Raw genomic sequence first — 20,704 nt, forward strand, 5'->3', positions numbered from 1 at the left:
CTCGCTCTGCTCGCGCGACAGCTGGCAGACGCACAGGCAGGACGCGGCCGACGCCTGGAGCAGCACGGAGGACGCGTCCAACGCCCCGACGCCCCCCAGCTACACGCCCGGCTACACCCCGACCCCTCCGCTCACCCAGCCCCCGCCGCGCCTCAAGTCCCGCAGCTGCGATGACCTGCTGTCGGACGGGCCGGGCCTGCACCACGGCGGCCGAGGGCGAGGGCCCGGGGTGCGGCCCGGGGCTCATGCTTGCCGGCCGCCACATCGCCTCGAGGCGCCCGCTCGCTGCTTTCGACGGCTTCGTCGGCGCCGCTGGGCCGGTGGCGGGGGGTCGGCCCGCGCCAGCCCCATCATCATCACCACCACCAGCGGCGGCGCCGGGCACACGACGCGCCGGGCTTCCTGCAGCTCTACAAGAAGATGCACCGCATCACAAGCGCCCGAAGTTGCTGCCCCTGGAAGTCATCCGGTCAGTCGCCACAAGATCCTGGAGCTGGAGAAGCACCAGCAGCAGTGGGGCAGCCCCAGGCTGGGTGGGGGCGGCTGGGCGCCTTGGGGCGGCGAGGTGCCCCGCGACATGGTGCCCACGCGCATCTCCGCGTACGAGCAGATGATCCAGAAGTCCAAGTCCATGCCCAACCTGGGCGACGAGGCGCCCTCGGGGGCCACCACGCCCGGCTCCTCGTCCCGTGCCAGCAGCGGCGGCTGCCCCAAGCGCCGCTTCTCCATCGAGTCGCTGCTGGAGGAAGATACTCCGACCGGGCCGCCTCCGGGATCGTCCGTCTCGGCGTCGGCCACGGCCTCGCCGTCCTCGCCCACGCCACCCGAGAGGCGTCCCAGGAGCCCCCCAGAGGGCCAGCCGCGTGCCGGACCCTCTGACGGATTCCCCCGCCAGCACAGGCCTCCGCTGCACACCCATATCGGCGTCCACTCCCACCACCACCATCACCATCATCAGCACCACCACCCTCTGGACAGGCCGCGTCCCGCCAGCGCCACTCCGCACCAGCAGGGGGAGTACTCGGACAGCGAGGCCGACGCAGCCGCCTCCGACCTGAGCGACTTCGTCCAGCTGGAGGCCTCATCCTTCTGCAGCGAGAGCGACTTTGACCACTGCTCGCTCACCTCGTCCGAGAGCTTCTACGCGTCAGCCGCCAGCCGCCACCAGCTCCTCCACCACCACCACCACCACCACCACGGCCACACTCACACGCACACTCACGGTCACCACCAGAGCCACCAGAGCCTGGGCCAGAGCCACCAGAGCCTGGGCCAGAGCCACCAGAGCCTGGGCCAGAGCCACCAGAGCCTGGGCCAGAGCCACCAGAGCCTGGGCCAGAGCCACCAGAGCCTGGGCCAGAGCCAGGGCTTCCAGCACCGCCACCTCAAGGGCCCTGCAAAACCGCTGCCTAGCGCCCTACACCATGCGCTTCACCACCATCGAAGCGCTGAAGGCCCGCCTGGAGCCACGTGCACGGGCCACCACCACCCCACCCACGCCCACCATTCGCCGGCCCTTCGCAGGGCCAGGCCAGGCCAAACTGGCCTTCCTGGTCAGCCCCGTGCCTTTCATGGAGGAAAGGCTCTCCTCTCGGGGCTGGCGAGTGCACGGCGACTGCGGAGGCGGTCATCATCGCCCAGCCGGCTCCGACCAAGGCTCCAAAGCGCCATGTATGCGGGGGCCTGGCTGGGGCGCTGCAGAGCACATCAGCGCCCGGCCCGGACTGGAAGCGTGCGGGGCCAGAGCCTCTTGGCGATGGGCCAGAGTCCGTCTCCCGATGACAGCATCCTGCGCCGGCTGCTGGAGGAGCTGCTGCCCGACGTGCCTGATCCCGCGCCGTCGCTGAAGGCTCCACCAGGCTGCCCGGGGCCCAGACTTTGGAGGGCTCACCACTGGAAGAGCCACCGGGGCCTGCGCCTCCACCCTCCCTCCTCGCACCAGCAGCAGCCTTACCCCCCCCACCCCCACCAAGCCCCCCAGAGCAGGAGCCAGCAGGGCTCCCCTAGTGGCTACGCCTCGCCCTGCAGGGCCGGCTCAGACCTCAGTGCCTCCCCCTACCGGCACCACCACCACCACCACCAGAGCCTGGGCCAGAGCCACCAGAGCCTGGGCCAGAGCCACAGAGCCTGGGCCAGAGCCACCAGAGCCTGGGCCAGAGCCACCAGAGCCTGGGCCAGAGCCACCAGAGCCTGGGCCAGGAGCCACCAGAGCCTGGGCCAGAGCCACCAGAGCCTGCCAGAGCCACCAGAGCCTGGGCCAGAGCCACAGAGCCTGGGCCAGAGCCACCAGAGCCTGGGCCAGAGCCACCAGAGCCTGGGCCAGAGCCACAGAGCCTGGGCCAGAGCCACAGAGCCTGGGCCAGAGCCACAGAGCCTGGGCCAGAGCCACAGAGCCTGGGCCAGAGCCACAGAGCCTGGGCCAGAGCCACCAGAGCCTGGGCCAGAGCCACAGAGCCTGGGCCAGAGCCACAGAGCCTGGGCCAGAGCCACAGAGCCTGGGCCAGAGCCACCAGAGCCTGGGCCAGAGCCACCAGAGCCTGGGCCAGAGCCACCAGAGCCTGGGCCAGAGCCACAGAGCCTGGGCCAGAGCCACCAGAGCCTGGGCCAGAGCCACCAGAGCCTGGGCCAGAGCCACAGAGCCTGGGCCAGAGCCACAGAGCCTGGGCCAGAGCCACAGAGCCTGGGCCAGAGCCACAGAGCCTGGGCCAGAGCCACAGAGCCTGGGCCAGAGCCACAGAGCCTGGGCCAGAGCCACAGAGCCTGGGCCAGAGCCACCAGAGCCTGGGCCAGAGCCACAGAGCCTGGGCCAGGAGCCACCAGAGCCTGGGCCAGAGCCACAGAGCCCACCACCACGCAGACGCCTCAACAACAACCACCACCACGCCAACGCCAACGCACACTGTTACTCAGGTGGAGGAGCAATGGCTTACATCAGCCCCCACCCTCCCCAACCACACCTGCATGCACATAAATACACATGCCCATCAGGGGTCGTTTTAGAAAGCATCGTTTGCTAACTAGCGTCGCAACCTTGGTAGTTCGCTCCATGGTTCTTAGATTTGTTGTTTTCTAGAAAGGGTAGTTGAACTCTCAATCACAAACAAGGACGCAAAGTTTGGTCGTTTAAACTACTGCCCCTAGGCAGTCGCGACTTGTGGATTTCCTTGGTAGTTCCTGTTGGTGTCGGAGCCTAACCAAAAATCACAGCCGCCCTTACCAAAATTTGTGAAGTGGATGTTTTATCTAAATGACTCAATTATCTATCCTGTAGCTTAATTTTGATTAAGACATTGCTCCCCTACTTGGCTCATTCTTGCTATTTATGTTAATTAAAGTATTGCCTTGCTTTTAGTATTATAATCTTCACAGTCCCTAACAACAGCAGTGTTAAATGGTGTAGTGGCTAAAGCAGATGACTTATTATCCCAACGTTGTAGGTTCGATTTTCTTATGATGTGAGATTGTCCTCTTGCTTCTCGCTACCTGCAGGTGAACTAGTGTGACATGTAGATTCAATTGTTTTTGACTTATGTCTTGTACCTATGGTCTCTCGATGTAGAGTAACTATATACATAAATGTGTATGGTCAAAACCTATTGTTGTGTCTCGTAGGCCTACTCTTACTCAGAGATGAAAAGAAGAGATAGGATGCGAACTCCGGCCAACGCGCTGCCGTTAAGCCAAGAGACAGTTGATAACCTAAGGGTTACCCAGATATTTGGCCAGGCTATATATTTTTTCCAACACATAGATAGTTAAAACAAATGACTCATATTGGTCTGCTTAAGTTAACTGTTTTATATGCTTGCAATAGGTTTAGGTTTTGGCTGATGGCAATGACAATGCCAGCATTAATCACTCGGTTTAGATTTGAAAAATGTCGACATATAGGCCGTGACAGAACATTTCTAGGGGGTGGGGTATTACACGTTTTCACTGTTTCCACCAATGATATGTATTGCTGCATCATCAACAACGTTGTTGGAACTACGGTGTTCGAACGTCGGAGGTAGCGAATTGCGACACAGGTACGATCGCAAGTTGGGTCGTACCATGCTGGTTGAGCAACGTCGTTGCTAACTTTTCTAGAAACGACCCCCTGGTGGATAAAGGCTCTGAGGCCCAACATCCATCTGTCATACCTCTTCTGCCCCCTGCTGTTCTGCTGGTGTAATGCAGGCTGTTTGACCAGGGTCTCCTGCTTACCTATAGCTGCTTAGCGATTTAATTTAGTTTGCTGCCTAAATCTGTGGGTTACTGTCAGATAGATAGAAGGATCCATTTTAATTGACTGATGGATCTTTTTATCTTTACTGTCTTTTATGTAGATTCTATTCAGAATTCAGAATATCTGAAATAGTGATATAGTTAAAGATCTGATGTGCCTTAGCAGCAGCAACAGCAGCACTGAGTGTGAAAATACTGTAACTTGGTTCCTAGAAACCTCGATGTGGTTGGCAGCAGTAAAGCGTTAGTCCGGTCAGTAGGAGTCCCTGGCTGCAGCAGATACCCCCTGATGCCCTCTCTGGTGTGCATGCATTTTAACCAGAGGTCATCACTCCTTTGTGGTCAGTCTGTGGATTTATTTAATTATTATCAATAGTATTTCACTTTTATCTTTTGTTTACCTGTTATCATTTTTGTTGTTGTTGATGTTGTGTGTTTTGGTTTTTTTTTTTTTTTTTGTTCTGGGTCCATTAAACTACTTTGTTTATACCCAGAGTGAGGCGTAGAAATCGGTGAGATGTGAGGGAAGGGTTGGGCTGGGGAATGGATATGAGTTCATATGAGTATAGGGTGAAGGTAAGTTGATGGTGGAAAGGTGAGTGACAGTTCACAGTGCTCTGATAGTGGCCTATAAAAAAACACATGTTCTCAAAGTAAAAAGCCTTAGTTCCACAGTGTTGTATAATTTGATCATGTGCCTTTATTCTGATCATGTTTGTCATTTACAGTTGTTTTGCTTGATTTGGAATATTACTGTTGTCTTCTTTTATTGTTTCCCTTCTGAGCATGTTTTATGTTAAATCCTGCATCGGCCCTGTCAGCCCTCAGCATTTTACCTTGTGTTTTCCTGTTAATTGTGGAGTGTGTAAAAGTGAAATAAATGTATTTTTTGTTGGAGCCTTGCTTTTATATTTATGTTCAAATTCAACCCCTCATTCCCCTGGATGCCATATCTCCTCCTTGACACACCTGCCATTGATGAGCCCTGCACCATTTGCATGCAGTCTTCACTGTGTTGACCTGGCCATCTTGAGCCCTGACCTCTCACTTCTTACCTCTCTGCTCCCACAGATCAGACATCGGACACTGGCCGCCAAACCCCCCAGCACAGAAGGCCCTCCCCCAACAGAGAGGTGAGCAGCAGAGGGTTCTCTCATCGTCCACCTCCAAAAACACCAAAGTCTGGATAGAACTTTGACTGTCATTTGAGAAGTGAGGTGGATGCTGCCAGCATAATATTCCTACAACATAACCATGTGAAATCAAGTTTTCTTCATCAGACACCTGCTAATGACTGACTGTGTACAAGTGTAGAACTACATCTGTTACCATTGTCAGTAATTGTCATAGGAGTTATCGTGTTCGGTACCTGTCATATGTTAACCAGCATTTTTATATATTGGTATACAATATAATGGTAATATGACACCATTTTTTATCAATAATAATTTTTCTTGAATTAACTGGTGGTAGACATAGTGTGTTGCTGTTGTTGTTGTTGTGTGTGTGCGTGTGTGTGTTTCTGAGAGAAAGAGAGAGAGAGAGTTTTATGTAAGTGTTGGCTCAACGTCTCTTTCGTTGTCTCATCCTTATAGGTCTCCCATAAGCAGATGACATTTCTCATATTGTCTTCTCTCCTTCATCAGAAACAGCCTGCCAGAGCTATTTATGATTTTAAGGCACAAACGGCCAAGTGAGTAGTTCCGCCAAACGCCGCAGGCCACAGGACCGTCGGGCATGACACATGACATCACATGCAGTCCTCATGGCTGAATTCACAAATGCACACACACACACACACACACACACACACACAGACACCTGCTGTGCCCAAGCTGTGTGCTAGTGTAGCACTTGTGCATGGCTCGTCGATACACTACATTACCCTACATGCATCTTCTGCTAAAGCTTGTCATGGGCTTGCTGCTTCACGTTGCTTATGTTGCCGTCATGCTTTATTCCTGTTCTGCGTTACATCAGCAAACCATCATGAGACTGCCTAATATTTCAGCTCTTTATTTGACATGGCCCACATGTCATGTCATTATCTGTGTATTTTGATATGCTTATTGCAGCTGCCTGAATGTGACGCCTGCTGATGCTTGGTCATATCACATGGACCATATAATTAGACTGAGATCCTACAGTACACAGTGCTATGTACTTGCATAAAAACTGGGAGAGGTCTCAGTTGGCCCATTCAGACACTCTTGCAGCAGGGTTGGCTGTGTCTGCTCTAGCTGTACCTGTTATTGTCTATGTGTGTGTGTGTGTGTGTGTGTGTGTGTGTGTGTGTGTGTGTGTGTGTTGCCCACAGGGAGTTGTCCTTTAAGAAGGGTGATGCTGTGAACATCATCAGACAGATTGATGGCAACTGGTATGAGGGAGAGCACCGTGGACGCGTGGGGATCCTCCCCATCTCCTATGTGGAGGTGAGTGTGTGGAAATTATACTGCTATCCACCAGCTACCACCAGCTATACTAATAGGCTCTATGCATAACTCCATTTTGGATTCACTTTTACTGGGCTATCAACTTCCTGTTTACGTTAAAATATTGGCAAATATGGCTTTTTTCTATAGTTATTGCCTTCAGGACCTCATCTCATGGTACTGGTCAGATAACTTTAGCTATGTTGTTCAATAAGATATAGCCTATTATATTAACCCTTGGAACCCGATTGACGCAAAGTGCGGCAAAAAACACACCCTTTCTTCTCTGTTACATTGCTCCGCAATTGTTCATTGCAGCGAGACCTTTATTGCGTGACAGAGCAGAAGTGGGGCTTTCCAACGAGACCACGCACTTGTCTGTACGTTAAAGTATGAATTTTTTTTAAAAAATCATGAAATCAAATTGCATCATATTTACAGTCTATACTTACAGTCTATACTGCGCACCCATTACTCTTGTTTGAATTACTCGCGAACCTGTGAACACATAGATATGTTAAGCATATCAGATGAAAGAAGAGACACAGGGCTATCCATTGGTACCAAGGATGTCGATCCTTCTGGCTTATGAAAACAGACGAAGTGACTGCAAAATAATATCATGTACAAAAACCATTGCTGCACACCCATTACTCTAGTTTGAATTACTTGCGGACCTGTGATTGGATAGATATGCCACGCATGTCAGATGAAAGAGGAGACAGAGCTATCATTTGATACCAAGTACATCCTTCTGGGTTATAAAACAGACAAAGTGAAAAATAATAACTTCATATAGCTCGACTTACCTCACGTTTTTGTCTGTTTTTGTGGCAAAGCATGTTTATAATCCAACGCTATTGTGTGTTTCTCTATGGCAAAACATTTTCATAATGCGGTTTTGAGATCCTAGCAAATTCCTGCATGGCATCCAATTCAAGGCTCACATTGCACCCCATTTTGTTCGACAAAGAAACACCTTTTTTGCCTTTACTTTGTCCATGGCAACACGTAAACTTGGGTCAAGTTAGGTCAGATCAGTTCATGTCACAGATATGGAGCGCAGAAAGGTAATTTTTAATCACTAAATAAAAAAAAATCATTTATTTCTGTAAGGCGCACACCACATATGTCTGTAAATTCCTCAGCCCCAGAGAATCCCTCCACCATGGCAATGATATTGCCAGATTCGGGACAGTCTGCCCTATACACACATAAAATGCATGTAGAGCTATGAGCTTGCTGTGGTGAGATACATGTCAAAATATAAAAAATTTTAAAAAAAAATCAATGCTAGTACTAATACATGAAATGGCAGATCTGGATAGCCTAGACTCTGCTGAAAAAAACAATATATAATATGTGTGTGTGGCACTTACAATGACCAGAATAAGTCCTTATGAATAAAGGTAGTGAAAATGCCCTAAAAGCAGCTTAGGGTTCTAAGGGTTAAAACTGACAGGGTAGTAATCTGTAATTTTCTGTCATAGCCTACTGTGTACAGTGTAAACAGGAAGTTGATTGCCCAGTAGGAAGGGAATCCAAAATGGAGCCCTGCATAGAATCCATCTCCCTATTCTAAATTATTCATCTATCTCTGTCTCCCACTCTTTCAAACACACACACACACTCACACACACACACACAGAAGGTGCCTGCGGTGGAGAAGCAGCCCCAGCCGGTGCGTCCTCCTCCACCCGCCCAGGTGAGAGAGATGGGGGAGGCAGTGGCTCGCTACAACTTCAACGCTGACACCAACGTGGAGCTGTCACTCAGAAAGGCAAGTCTGTTTCTCTATGCTCTAACTGGGTCTCTGTGGACCTCTGGCAGCCCATCCATTCTAAATGGCTGCTTGTGTTTCAAATGTTGCTATGCAGTGCTATAGCATAGTGTAAAGGGGAACCCTTCACTTACTGGAAGTGAATGCGTAATAAGTGCATATTTAGGCCCGAAATATTTTATAAGTGGCCTGTGGCCTATATTTCATAAGTGGTGTGTGTGTGTTTGTGTGTGTGTGTGTGTGTGTGTGTGTGTGTGTGTGTGTGTGTGTGTGTTCCACAGGGAGAGCGTGTTATCCTGCTCAGACAGGTGGACTCCAACTGGTACGAGGGGAAGATCCCAGCCACAGGCAAACAGGGCATCTTCCCCATGTCCTATGTGGACATCATCAAGAGGTCTCCCTCCAAGAGCCCTGCCCACCGCTCCGACCGCCCCAGCTCCAGGAGCCACAAGGTGAGAGCCGCCGCCGCAGGGAGTTGAAACTAGACACTATTCATCTACCCCCTGCTCTAGTTATATACTACTCTGCAAAGTAGTGCATAAAAGTGAGAAGTATTTCTACTTTTTTGCTGACTCTCCACTTCACAGAGCGTAATGCTGTGAGAAGTAATGTGTGCCTAGTACATTGTAAGTGAAGGGACCTTTAAGACCAGTGGGAAAGTCCCTCCACTCTGTTTAATGCTAAATGAGCATGGTGCCCTTTCTGCTACTAGCTCTTTGGCTGCCCCTCTTTTCTTTTTCACTTGAGTTTGTCAGATGTGTGCGTGTCCACATCATTACACCACCACACAGGGCAGTCCAGCCCCGTGGCTTTGTGTTCTGTCCCTGAGAGTTCCGACTGCGTGTTCTGGCCCTGGTGTTGAGGCTGCTGTGGATTGTGACTTCGATTCCCATGATTATGATTTTTTAACACTGATTTGACACAACATCCCAGTACCAGTCACCAGAGGGTAGTGGTAGGCACTCATTCATTCAGTCATTACCAGACATCTGTCTAGAGGGCTTTGCTTCTTGTTCAGAGCCTTGCCACCAGGAGTCCAGCAGAATTAGCAGTTAACAGCACACACACATCATGGCATCTGCAGTGTTCCTTTCCTTCATATCAGCATTGCCACATCCACACTGATTGCATATGAAGTGCAATTAGCGGTGTATTGATTGCGATGCGCAAAATGCTAAAAGAGGAAGTGTGTGTCAGCGTTGAGTGAATGGATGCAGGGCCTCAGTCCAGTCAGCACTCTGAGGTCAGCACCTGTACCAGATGGAGACATGATGAGAGGCCACCCTCAACCCCCTCTCCCCCCTCTCCCCCTCCAACCTCTCCACCCCAACCCCACCTTCTCCATCTGGCCAGCGTGGCTGATTCTGGAGTCCCACTCAGGGCATGGGGTTTGTACAGCTGTGTTGCCATGAGGATGATAGGGATGGGTGTGTGCACAAGACTTTTGTAAACAGGATGTTATTAGAGAACCAGGGCAAGTGCTTTAAGCAGATACACAGACACATGTGCAAGCACTGCAGGCGCAACTACACACATAGCTAACATGGTCGAATATGCTCTATCTCTCTCTCTCTCTCTCCTTCTCTCTCTCTCTCTCTCTCTCTCTCACACACACATACACACATACACACACACACACACACACACACACACACACACACACACACTAAAGCTCATACTTTTCTTCATAAATACAGTGGTTGATCTCTCATTTTGTTCACTAAGCTGTACATAAGTGCTTTGATCAGTTGATCCAAGTCCTTAAAAGGAGCCGTGTCTGGTAGTGGCTGGTAGAGGCCTAAGGTACTTCTGCAGCACAGGGATAATGCAGTCTGTTGACAGTTCTAAAGGTGCAGCTTTATTGTTGGAAGCTAAAAAGGTATATAAACAATATACAAGAACTACATTATAAAACCACTTGAAATCTGAACTGCAAAGCTGCACTGAGAAAATTGCAAAGATGCCACTGCAGTCCCCATACACGCCCCTCACAGGCTTATGGAACACATACAGCTGATGAGCGATGTTCACGCCCTGCCTTCCTCAGGCTTACTTGTCCTTCCTCTGCTTTCCCTGTGTCCACTGGTCTTCTGTTTTCTGTGTTTGTCTCTCTGTGCGATCCTACCAGAGCGCCTCCACCCTGCACTCCCCTCCCGTTCCACAGCACCCCCTGCAGGCCATCACGGAGGAGTGGCTGTCCCTCACTGTGGGCCTCCAGGACCTCCTGTCTCCTCTCTACCCCTCCACCACCACCACCCCAGCCACCTCCGTCTGCAGCACCCCCGTGCCCCCCCTCCCGCCCCCTTTCCCCACCTGCCTGCTCCCCGGTCTGGGCTCTGTCAACCCCGCGGTCGGCGTCACTCCGCCCGCTCCACCCAAACGTGGCCTCACGCCTCCGCCTAGAAGCCACCACCACCCTCCAGCCAGGCAGGGGGTCACCTCCCCAGACTACTCCATGTCCCCAGTCAGACAGGGGCTCACCTCCCCGGACTACCCCATGTCCCCAGTCAGACATGGGCTCACCTCCCCGGACTACCCCATGTCCCCAGTCAGACAGGGGCTCACCTCACCGGACTACCCCATGTCCCCAGTCAGACAGGGGCTCACCTCACCGGACTACCCCATGTCCCCAGTCAGACAGGGGCTCACCTCACCGGACTACCCCATGTCCCCAGTCAGACAGGGGCTCACCTCTCCGGGCTACCCCATGTCCCCAGCCCCGTGCCAGAGCCCTCCTCGGGTCCTTGCCCACGGTGTGCCAGGCTCCACTCCTTCACTACAGAGTGGCAGCAGATTGAGGGCCATAGAGGAGAAGCCGTCAGGGCCTCCCACAGATCAGACAGAGCCAGACTATGCTGAGCCACCTGGCTGCCCAACTCTAGGCTCCCCCTACAGGCCAAGCAAAGCACTGCAGGTAGACACAGGCCAGGCTGGTCATAGTGTACAGGACCCGTACGACGAGCTCCTGTCCATGCTGCTGGACACCCAATCAAGATATGAGGATGGGGCGGGACTGTCAAAGCCATCGCTCAGTGACACATCCATCAACCTCCAGAACAAACCTAAGAGTGCGGAGAGTAAAGTGGACGAGCCTTATGGTTTAACCACACAGAGTCTCCTCTCACCTAGACCGCAGAGTACTGGTCACTCTGAGTCCGATCTCTATAGACAGCAGGCGGAGGACATTCTCTCTGGCATATTTAACAGCCAGTCAAAGCTCATGCATGGCCACTCTGAGTCTATCAAGTCAATCAGCAGCATTGGGGAGACAGGGCTTCCAGAGCTGTACATACGAGAAGAGGAAGAGGAGGAGCTTGATGAAAAGGAATCTGACGAAAAAGACTCAAAGCCAATCACAGACGGTTGTAGTGGACACTCAGCTAAGGTAGAGCATGTAGTGTGTGACCTTTGTGTGACTAACTATCAGTAGTCAGTTAGTGGTCAATGGTGGTCAGTTTTAGTCCCTGCTGGGTAGATGTCAGTACTGGTAGTTTCTGCGACAGGCTAATCCAGTGTAAATTATATTGCTTTATTCAGACGGGTGATTTAAATATGCATGCGTGGTGTGCATTGCATTAGGAGAAAGGGATGTCTTCCTATCCTTGGTCATCTTGTTTTCTATAGCCCCCCCATTTCATTTCTTCCATCTGCCAGGCTGTGGATCGTCTTGGTACCTCTGAACACTCCTCTTCTGTCTCTTCCTTCAACCCCTCTACCACTTCTTCTCTTCCACACCCCTCCCCTCCTCCCTCTCCCCTCATCCCTCCTTCTCTTTGCTCTTCCTCCCCAAGCCTCTATCCCCTGTTCTTTCTCCTGTCCTCACCTTGCTCCTTGCCTCGTCTCAGTTCTCTCATCCTTCTGCTCCGTCTCCTCCACCTCCATCTCATCGTGAGTCATCTGCTCCTCCATCGCTTCCTTCATGCCCTCCTTCCTCCCCTCCCCCTCCCTCTCCCCCGCTCCCTCGCTCCACTCCTCCTGCTCCTCCTCTTTGTCCTTCTCAACTCCCTACATCATCTCCACAAGCCAGTAGCATTCCATCTCCTCCTCCTTTGCCTGCTACCCGAACCTCCAGCATCCCAGAATCCCCTGCCTCTCCTGCCCTCCACCACTCCTCACCCTCTCTCCTCCACTCTCCTCCTCTCTCTACCTCCCATGCCTCTCAGGATCCTGCCTCCATTCCGTCTACTCCTCTGCCCTCTCTCCCTTCCTCCTCTCCTCTCCCCTCCTCCTCCTCCTCAGTGCCTGGTCCATCCTCCTCTTCGTCCTCCCCCAGTGCGCGCTCTCCCGGCTCCTCCCCGCGTCCGCATGTCCGTCCCTCCTCTCCGGTCTCCTCCCCTCCTCCCTCCTCTCTCCCCACCTCCTCTCTCTCCCTCCACACGCTGCTTCCCACCATCCCGGCGTCTCCTCCTTCACCCTCCTCTCCCTGCACTCCTCCCTCTTCTCCGCTCCCTCCATCTCTGCTCCCTGCGCCACAGGGCTCCACACCTCCCTCAGATGAGCATCCATCCTCTCATCCTCCACAAGCTACTGTTTCTCTACCTTCCTCAGTCCCAGACGCCTCCATTGCGCTGTCACACCATCCCTCTTCACCTCCTCCCTCTCGCTCTCCTACTCTTTCCCCTGTTCCTCTCTCCTCTCCTCCTACTCCGCTCTCTCCCTCTCCACCTCCTCTCTCCTCCTCTTCACCGCCTCCATCCTCTGCACTGCCATCTGAAATCCCTCCATTTTCCCATCCCCCATCCACCTCCATCCCTCCCTCTCTCCCGGTCCCCACCCTCCCTCCATCCCCCCCTCTCTCTCTACCTCCTACCTCCCACTCTCCTCCCATCCCTCCCTCTCTCCCGGTCCCCACCCTCCCTCCACCCCCCCCTCTCTCTCTACCTCCTACCTCTTGCTCCCCTACTCTTTCCCCTGTTCCTCTCTCCTCTCCTCCTACTCCGCTCTCTCCATCCCCCCCTCTCTCTCTACCTCCTCCCATGTCTTCCTCTCTCCCTCTCTCTTTCTCTCTTGATGCTCTCTCCTCCCCACCTGCTGCCTCTGCACCCCCTTCACGCACCTCCCCTCCTGCTCCTGCTGCTCCTGCTCCTGCTCCTCCACCTGTCTCTGATGCTCCTCTCTCCCCCCGAGTGGAGCCGAGGTCTCCTAAGATCAAGGTAAAGGAAAGAGTGTAGGAGTGTCGCATCAGCCTCAATCTCATTCATCTTTAACCTTGTAAAACATCCATATGGGACCATTCAGGCTTTTGGTGTGCATACTCACTCTGTGCTGTTTAGTTTGTTTGCACGAATACTTGTAGAGGCCCCAAAGGCACTGACACCAGCTGTCACGTGAAGTTGTTGGTTTTGTTGTGGCCTTGTGAGGGCTTCTGGGATTGCGCTGAATGTGAGTGGTGGGGGTGAAGCGGGTGCTTGCTAAAGAAATGGCCACAGTAGAAACTCAGGAGTGTGTGCATGCCGTGTGGCCAGCTGCTTGTGGGAGTTTTGTCTATTTGTGTGAGTCCACTTGGTGCATAACAGCTGCTGTTTGTCCTCTGAGGCGTTGGTCAGACTGAAATTGGCGTGCTGTGGTCAAGATGATGGCATGCACATGTGCAACCTCAAGGGAGTGCCGAGGCACTTGCTCTATGTGTGTGTTGTTTATTCATAGATAATGGTACAATGTACTTGTGTTTTATTTATGTCCCTTAAAATGTATGTGTCCGCAATGTGTGAATGTGTGTGTTTGAGTGTGTAGTCTTTATCTGTGTGTGTGTGTTGGTATGTACTGTATATAGTCTGAGTGTGTGTGTGTGGGTATGTACTGTATATAGTCTGAGTGTGTGTGTGTGTGCGTCTGTGTGTGTGTGTGTGTGTGTGTGTGTGTGTGTGTGTGTACGTATGTGTTTGCATGATCTACTGCAGCCTTGAGCATCTCCATGTTGCCTGACTGGGTTCTCACCCCTTGCAGCCGGTCTTTAAGCAGGACGTGGTGTTGGGGGGTAAGCCCCCCCGCAGCCCCGTCTCATCCCGGAGACTCTGCCTGTCCCCCCACAGGAGCCGAAGGGTAGGCTGGCCCGTGCCCCAAACACTAGCAGCAGTGCAGGATGGGAAATTGAGTTCTTTCTAACCCCCTCCACCCTTTTTCACTTAAAGCTCAGATTTTCTTGTAAGGCTGTGTCCTTGAGCATGGTTGCCCCTCTCTATCTGTCTGTCTGTGTGTGTGTGCGTGTGTGTGTGCGTGTGCGTGTGCGTGTGTGTGTGTGTGTGTGTGTGTGTGTGTGTGTGTGTGTGTGTGTGTGTGTGTGTGTGTGTGTGTGTGTGAATGTGAAGTGTCTCAGAGTTGGATCCCATAAATCCATATGTGACGATGATGAAGCTAACGTTTGGACTGAATGAACTGGCTCTGCAGTGCTGGGTTTGTGTCTGCTGTTATAACGTGTGAGGTTTTGAGTTCAGCTCCATCTTCTGAACATGCACTTGGAGAGTTAACTTCCAGGTTTGAAAACAGCAATTCAGACCAAAACATGAATAAGCATTAAGACTAATGAATGTCATTTCCTTTTGTCTCTCTCTCTCTCCCTGCCTCTCTATCAATCCCTGCATCTCTCTCTCTCTCCATGCCTCTCTCTCTCTCTGCCTCTCTCTCTCTCTCTCTCTCCCTCCCTCCTCTTTCTCCTTCTCTTTTTCCAGAGGATCACACAGGACTCTCACCATGGGCCTGGAGACCCGTAAGTAAAACACACAAAACTGGTTTCAGCAAAAAAACAAAAGAAGTATAAAAGTTTTATCTAAGTTCTTTCAGAGCAGTGCTTTATGGAACAGGATCCCTTGCTGGGCTAGATTTTGAACCTAAAAATGGCATTGTAAGAATTTTGAAAATGACACAATGTGAGGTGGTACTTATAGTGTTTATTATATTGCAATTTATTAGTGTATATCTTGATGTCAGATTATAATTAGTAACAGTAATTACTCATTACTAATGTAATTAGTCTGACAATCAGATTACCCTACCTTTGTCGGCCTTACATGGCCAATGGTTTAAGCTACATAAACTTCCTAAGATGTGATCACTTGCTCCTGTAATTTCAGGACACAGGTAGCATCATGATTTGCTTATTTTCTGTACTGTGTCTTCCTGGTGTGTGTGACTCCCTCTCTGATTGGCGACTGGGCCGCAGGTTCCAGGCACTGTACAACTACATGCCACGGAACGAGGACGAACTGGAGCTGAAGGAAGGAGACATAGTGGACGTCCTGGAGAAGTGTGACGACGGCTGGTTTGTGGGTAGGCTATGTATTGTCATGTTCAGGAATGGGCTCACAGGTTTGCATAGCTTGGGACGCGGAGGAAGGGTGTAGTAACACTAGTTTACCACAGTGGGGGGCTATTTCTCAAGCAACAGTGCCCTGTTCTTCCTCTGGTGTATGTGCTCTACTACTCTGTAAAAAGTTACAAACATGAGAACACCACAAGTTACAAACCCATACACACACACACACACACACACACACACACACACACACACACACACACACACACACACAATACAGTATTCTGAAATATAAAGTCAAAACAAAACAAGAGAGTTACCTGTACATTATACAATGCACAGGCAAGACCACCAGATGCCACATATCCATTGCAAAATGCGCAAAAATGAATGTGTGCGTGTGTGCGTGTTTGTTTCTGCTGATGTTGGATTCTTTGAGGGTTAAGTCTGTAAAATGCTAGTCACTGACCCCAGAATGGTGGTGTATTGTATGAAGGGTTTGTGTAGTATTACTTAAGTAGTACACTTACTACTACTACTTACTTCCTGTTTGTTTGTCTGTTTGTTTAATCAGGAACATCCCGAAAAAGCAAGCTTTTTGGCACCTTCCCAGGAAACTACGTGAAGCAGCTGTAAGGCTGTTTCTGACCTTCTCTGTCTGTCTGTCCAGCACAAACCTCACTACTCACCGTCTGCGTGAAGTCACGCGCCAATCACACCTGCGTGTGTGTGTGTGTGTATCTGTGTGTATGTGTGTGACTGAAAACTCCTGACCTTATGTGTATGGGCACTGTCCACTCAAGTTATCTTTAGCTCCAACTAGCCATCTTTACAAGAGACATTTTCACAGACATTGATTGATTCGGGGATTCTTTTACATACACCAAGCTTTTGTATCCCACCATTGCACGACTCCCATCTCACCCAGGATGGCTGTCGATCTCCCAACCCAGGCCAGTACACACGCTGTAGTCAACACATTCTCTGAATCTCGGAGGTGTGTGTTGTGTGTGTGTGTGTGTGTGTGTGTGTATGTGTGTGTCCTGTGATATGCAATAACAGCAGAGTGCTCCACAGGGGGAGGGGGGGCTCCGACAGCTCAGTAAAACTCACAGCAGTTGGACAAACCCTACATCCCAGGAGGGGAAAAGGACTTCCTGGTTGTCAGCGATCAGTCATGCTCGCAGGAGTCCATAGCCCACCACTGCCTACACTCTCCCAGTCTGAAAGTGTCTTCTGTGTGAGGACCGAGAGGTCCGAAGAATGAGGAGGTGACCCGCGGGAGACAGTGGAGTGGCAATTACAGCAGTATTTGGATGCAGCCCATAGAACGACTCTCAGTGGGCTCAGTCCCAAATCACACACTACAGGATTCTTCAAAAGAGGATCAGGACGCAGAGTCCATCATAACAGTGAAGTCCTTTCAACAATTCCCCTCAAAGGATTGTGCAGGTTTAGATAAAAGCAATGGTGTTAGGTTGAGCATATGTATGTTTTAGTATTTGCTTGTAACAATAGTATTTATAGACACTTAGGTAGAATGTAAACTATGAATTTTTTGCCCCAGTTAAGATCTATTTCATAAACAGCTCTGAACCATCATTGTATTCTAGATAGTCATTTTATGAAGTACACTTGTAGAAGTGGCAATCAATTATATATTCTGTATTATTTCTAATACTTGTATAATGAAGTGCATTTGAACTTCCGACTAAAATGGATTTCTAGATTGAATTCCAGCATTTTCCGAAATTTGTTTTGTCCTGAATTGGGTGAACTGTCTCTGTATATTATTATTATGAAAAATTGGAAAAGTCTGATGATCCTTTTGAATCAGATTATGGCGATGTTTTGAAGAGTATTTTGGAGTAAAGAGAGAATTAGAGGAAGAGTAATCAAGTAGCAGTATTGGCATAAACCCCACCTTACTCTCCATGAGTTCTGATTGACACCAGAGAAATGGCTGTGTTAAAGACAAATGGGAGAAACCATCGTTTCCCACATCTCTCTGTCCTCTCTCTTGATCCGCACTGATGTGGCCTACGGTTTATACTTGCACCATTGTTTGAATCATTGCATTTCATTGGAATGTTTTTTTTTTTCCTGATTTCATGGTTACTAACTCAGTGCAGGAGTCTTCATCTCTTATAGCCACTGTATTCTCTACTGCTAATGTTTCTTCAGGCATCACCTTGTAATGCTAAAGACTTTGTTAAAATACATTCTTGTTGAGTTGCTTTCAATCAATATAGACTTCAGGGCTTGTTATTTGGTATTTGCTATTTGATTCAGATGTTGCGCTTGCTGGAGCACAAGTAGAAGTGAAGCTCAGATATGTGATGCCAGTTCTCTCCAGGCGTGACACTTCTGTTGAACAACCCAGACAGTTGCTAGTACTGAGGCAGACCCAGCCTGATCCAGCCCGGATATAAACCGGGTCAGGCCCGGATATGAGCCGGATCTGAGTCAGATTTGAGCCGGATCTGGATCTGAGTCAGTGCAAGTTTCTGTTTAGGCAGCCTTAGTGTTTTAACGAGTACAAGCCTTTGGTATTCTTTCACCTCTCTTAATGAAGTAGTGAATGTGTATGTCTGTACGTGTATGTGTTTGTGCACTGAGTGACGCAGACAACTGAAAAAAAAAACAAATATATATATTTTAAAAAGCACCTTAAACCACACATTAGTTTACTTTTACAATGCAATTGTTTTCTCTCATCCTCTCTTCTTTGCATCACTCCATCCTCTTGTGTCCCTCCTACACTGAGCTCACTGTATTGCCTGCAGTGTTTTTTGTATGTCTTTTTGTATGGAACTGTAAATCAAAGAGATTCACTCGCTTTATAAAGGCATTTCTTTCTCACCCAGCATTGGTTATGATGGTTCCATGTTTCTTTTCGTCTTGGTTTCATTATTCATCTAAATGTCCACTGCATCCCACACGTCACCCTCATGTCAGTGTCATTTTGCCAAACTAGCCACACAAATACACTATACATTCACACACACACACACACACACACACACATACAAATGCACATGCGCACACACACAAACAAACATCTACAGTGCAAAAAAAGAAACTCTTTATGCAACACATGAGACAGATCAAGTACAATTACTATTCCAGGGTATATTCCCCTGACTTTAAGGGCCTCCATCCTAATGGGTGGAGTGTAGTAGACTTTGTTGTAGATCGCTCTTTTGGAGTGCACCTTTTTGCTACAGCCATTACTGTGAGCCCCCAGCTTTGGCCCTGAAGATGACGGACTACCTTAGGGTCCCTCTCCTGTTGTCCTGCTGGTCCTAAACGAGGGGGAGGGGAGCTCCCTGCCTCTCTCTATCCTCCGAGAGATGACCTTTCAAGTCCAGGCATCAGTGCTGATTTTTTTTTGTCTTACTGAGTGACTGACCAATAAATTCTGCTTGATAATTAAGGTTTGGCCTTTTGAATACATACTTGTGTTGTGTTATGTTTATGGGACTAACAAGGCCTTGTATATTTTACAAGGCAAAGACCTTTTTGTTTTCTAAACACATTATGTAAGAGAAGATTGAGATTGTGTCAGACAACTTAAGGAGGAGAAAGATTGGTGTTTCAGTGTGTGTCTGTGTTAGTTGTTGATGCTGTGTAGACTGCACACAAGTATTATGAAGGATGAAAATAGTGAGCTACACTGCTGTCGTATGTGTGTGTGCGATGTGTAACTGTGTGTGTGTGTGTATGTGGACATGCGCATAGTGTGTGTGTGGTTTTCAGTGTGGTCATTTTTTCCATGTAAAGTCTCCTGTAGTCGTCACCTTGGCTTCCTAATGATGTGTAGGGGAAACCTCTTTTGCCTCCATAGCAACTCAGCAAATAAACGATTCACTTCACACAAGTTACAAGAAACTCATCTCACCAACCTCTGCATGCAATGTGGTTTAATATCCCCTCCTTTTAAAAATGTCAGCAGCATGTTTTCATTGGCTACTGTAGTTTAACTGGGAAGACTGCTGTTAGGGTATTTTTAATGTTAGTGTGAGTTAGGAAAGAGACATCTGAAGTTTGATTTTGGTTTTGTCTTGAATGCATCTGACGGAGGAGAAAATAGATTGAAAATATATGAGAAAACATGAAGGGATAAGACAATTAGTCTTCAAACACTCTGGGGGACGCAGGAAGGGAGAGAGAGGGGGTATTTCCCACTAAAAACAAGATAAGCTGCCGACTGAAATGCACATCAGACATGGAAAGATATTCTCTGGTTGGGTACTAAATCACTTCTTTAGGAGTGTATGTATGGGATGGTACATTAGCATGAGAGAAAGACGGGAAATAATAAAGATGATAATCAGGTGTAGATGGCATGATGAGAATCAGATGCTATGGGTCTCTACAGCTGAGGCAATGTGAGTGCCTGTGTGTGTGTGTGTGTGTAGATGTTTGAGGATTCTCTGATGGAGCTCTCACCAAATAAGGGCAGAAACACTGAGCCCAACTCGCCAGTGAAGCCTTACACACACACTTTCAGGAACATACACACACTCTCTCTCTCTCTCTCTCTCTCTCTCTCGCACAGACTCTGCAGCCAGATCAGTCCAGCTCACCAGCTTGGGCCATGAACCAAGCAGCCCCCTGGCCTGAGTTCCATCTCTGGAGCAGCAGAGTGTTTATATCCAGCAGACTTGCAAGAGGAGAGCGCGAGCGATGAGAACACACAGAATAGTGCAGCTTTCGTCCAGTTGTTTTGACAAAATGCTGAGAGGTAGCTCAAATGCTCAGCAGGCAGGTGGTGAAACGGGGATTGAGGGTAAATATTAGCAAGGCAAAGAGACAAAAATGTAAGAGGCAGAACTGGTAGCAAGACTCACAGAGGATCTGAGAGACCCATTCAAGGCACGGGGAGGATTTGCCATAGTGGCGTAGTGACAGACAGAATGAAGAATGTGGTGAAAATGAAGAGAGTGAGATAGACAGATATATGATCTGAAATGCGAGAGAGAGAGAGGGGGGGAGGAGAGGAGAGGGTGG

The 20,704-nt window shown here is 49.8% G+C and overlaps 1 protein-coding gene across 2 annotated transcripts in view; it reads left to right on the forward strand.

The window, feature by feature from the left end:
- Nucleotides 1-18,558, forward strand: part of sorbs2a (sorbin and SH3 domain containing 2a) — an 82,855-nt gene extending 64,297 nt beyond the window's left edge. Inside the window, exons 18-26 of one of the 2 annotated variants that reach the window (XM_048262308.1) lie at nt 5,299-5,360; nt 5,823-5,920; nt 6,545-6,659; nt 8,308-8,439; nt 8,721-8,891; nt 10,568-11,824; nt 15,108-15,145; nt 15,599-15,705; nt 16,266-18,558. In XM_048262308.1, coding sequence (XP_048118265.1) covers nt 5,299-5,360; nt 5,823-5,920; nt 6,545-6,659; nt 8,308-8,439; nt 8,721-8,891; nt 10,568-11,824; nt 15,108-15,145; nt 15,599-15,705; nt 16,266-16,327 — 2,042 coding nt within the window. In that variant the 3' untranslated portion in view covers nt 16,328-18,558. The remainder of the gene's footprint in view (nt 1-5,298; nt 5,361-5,822; nt 5,921-6,544; nt 6,660-8,307; nt 8,440-8,720; nt 8,892-10,567; nt 11,825-15,107; nt 15,146-15,598; nt 15,706-16,265) is intronic. The other variant, XM_048262317.1, reaches the window with a different exon arrangement.
- Nucleotides 18,559-20,704: the final 2,146 nt, after the last annotated feature.

This window comes from Alosa alosa, chromosome 1 (genome assembly GCF_017589495.1).
Source record: "Alosa alosa isolate M-15738 ecotype Scorff River chromosome 1, AALO_Geno_1.1, whole genome shotgun sequence".
Lineage (NCBI taxonomy): Eukaryota > Metazoa > Chordata > Actinopteri > Clupeiformes > Clupeidae > Alosa > Alosa alosa.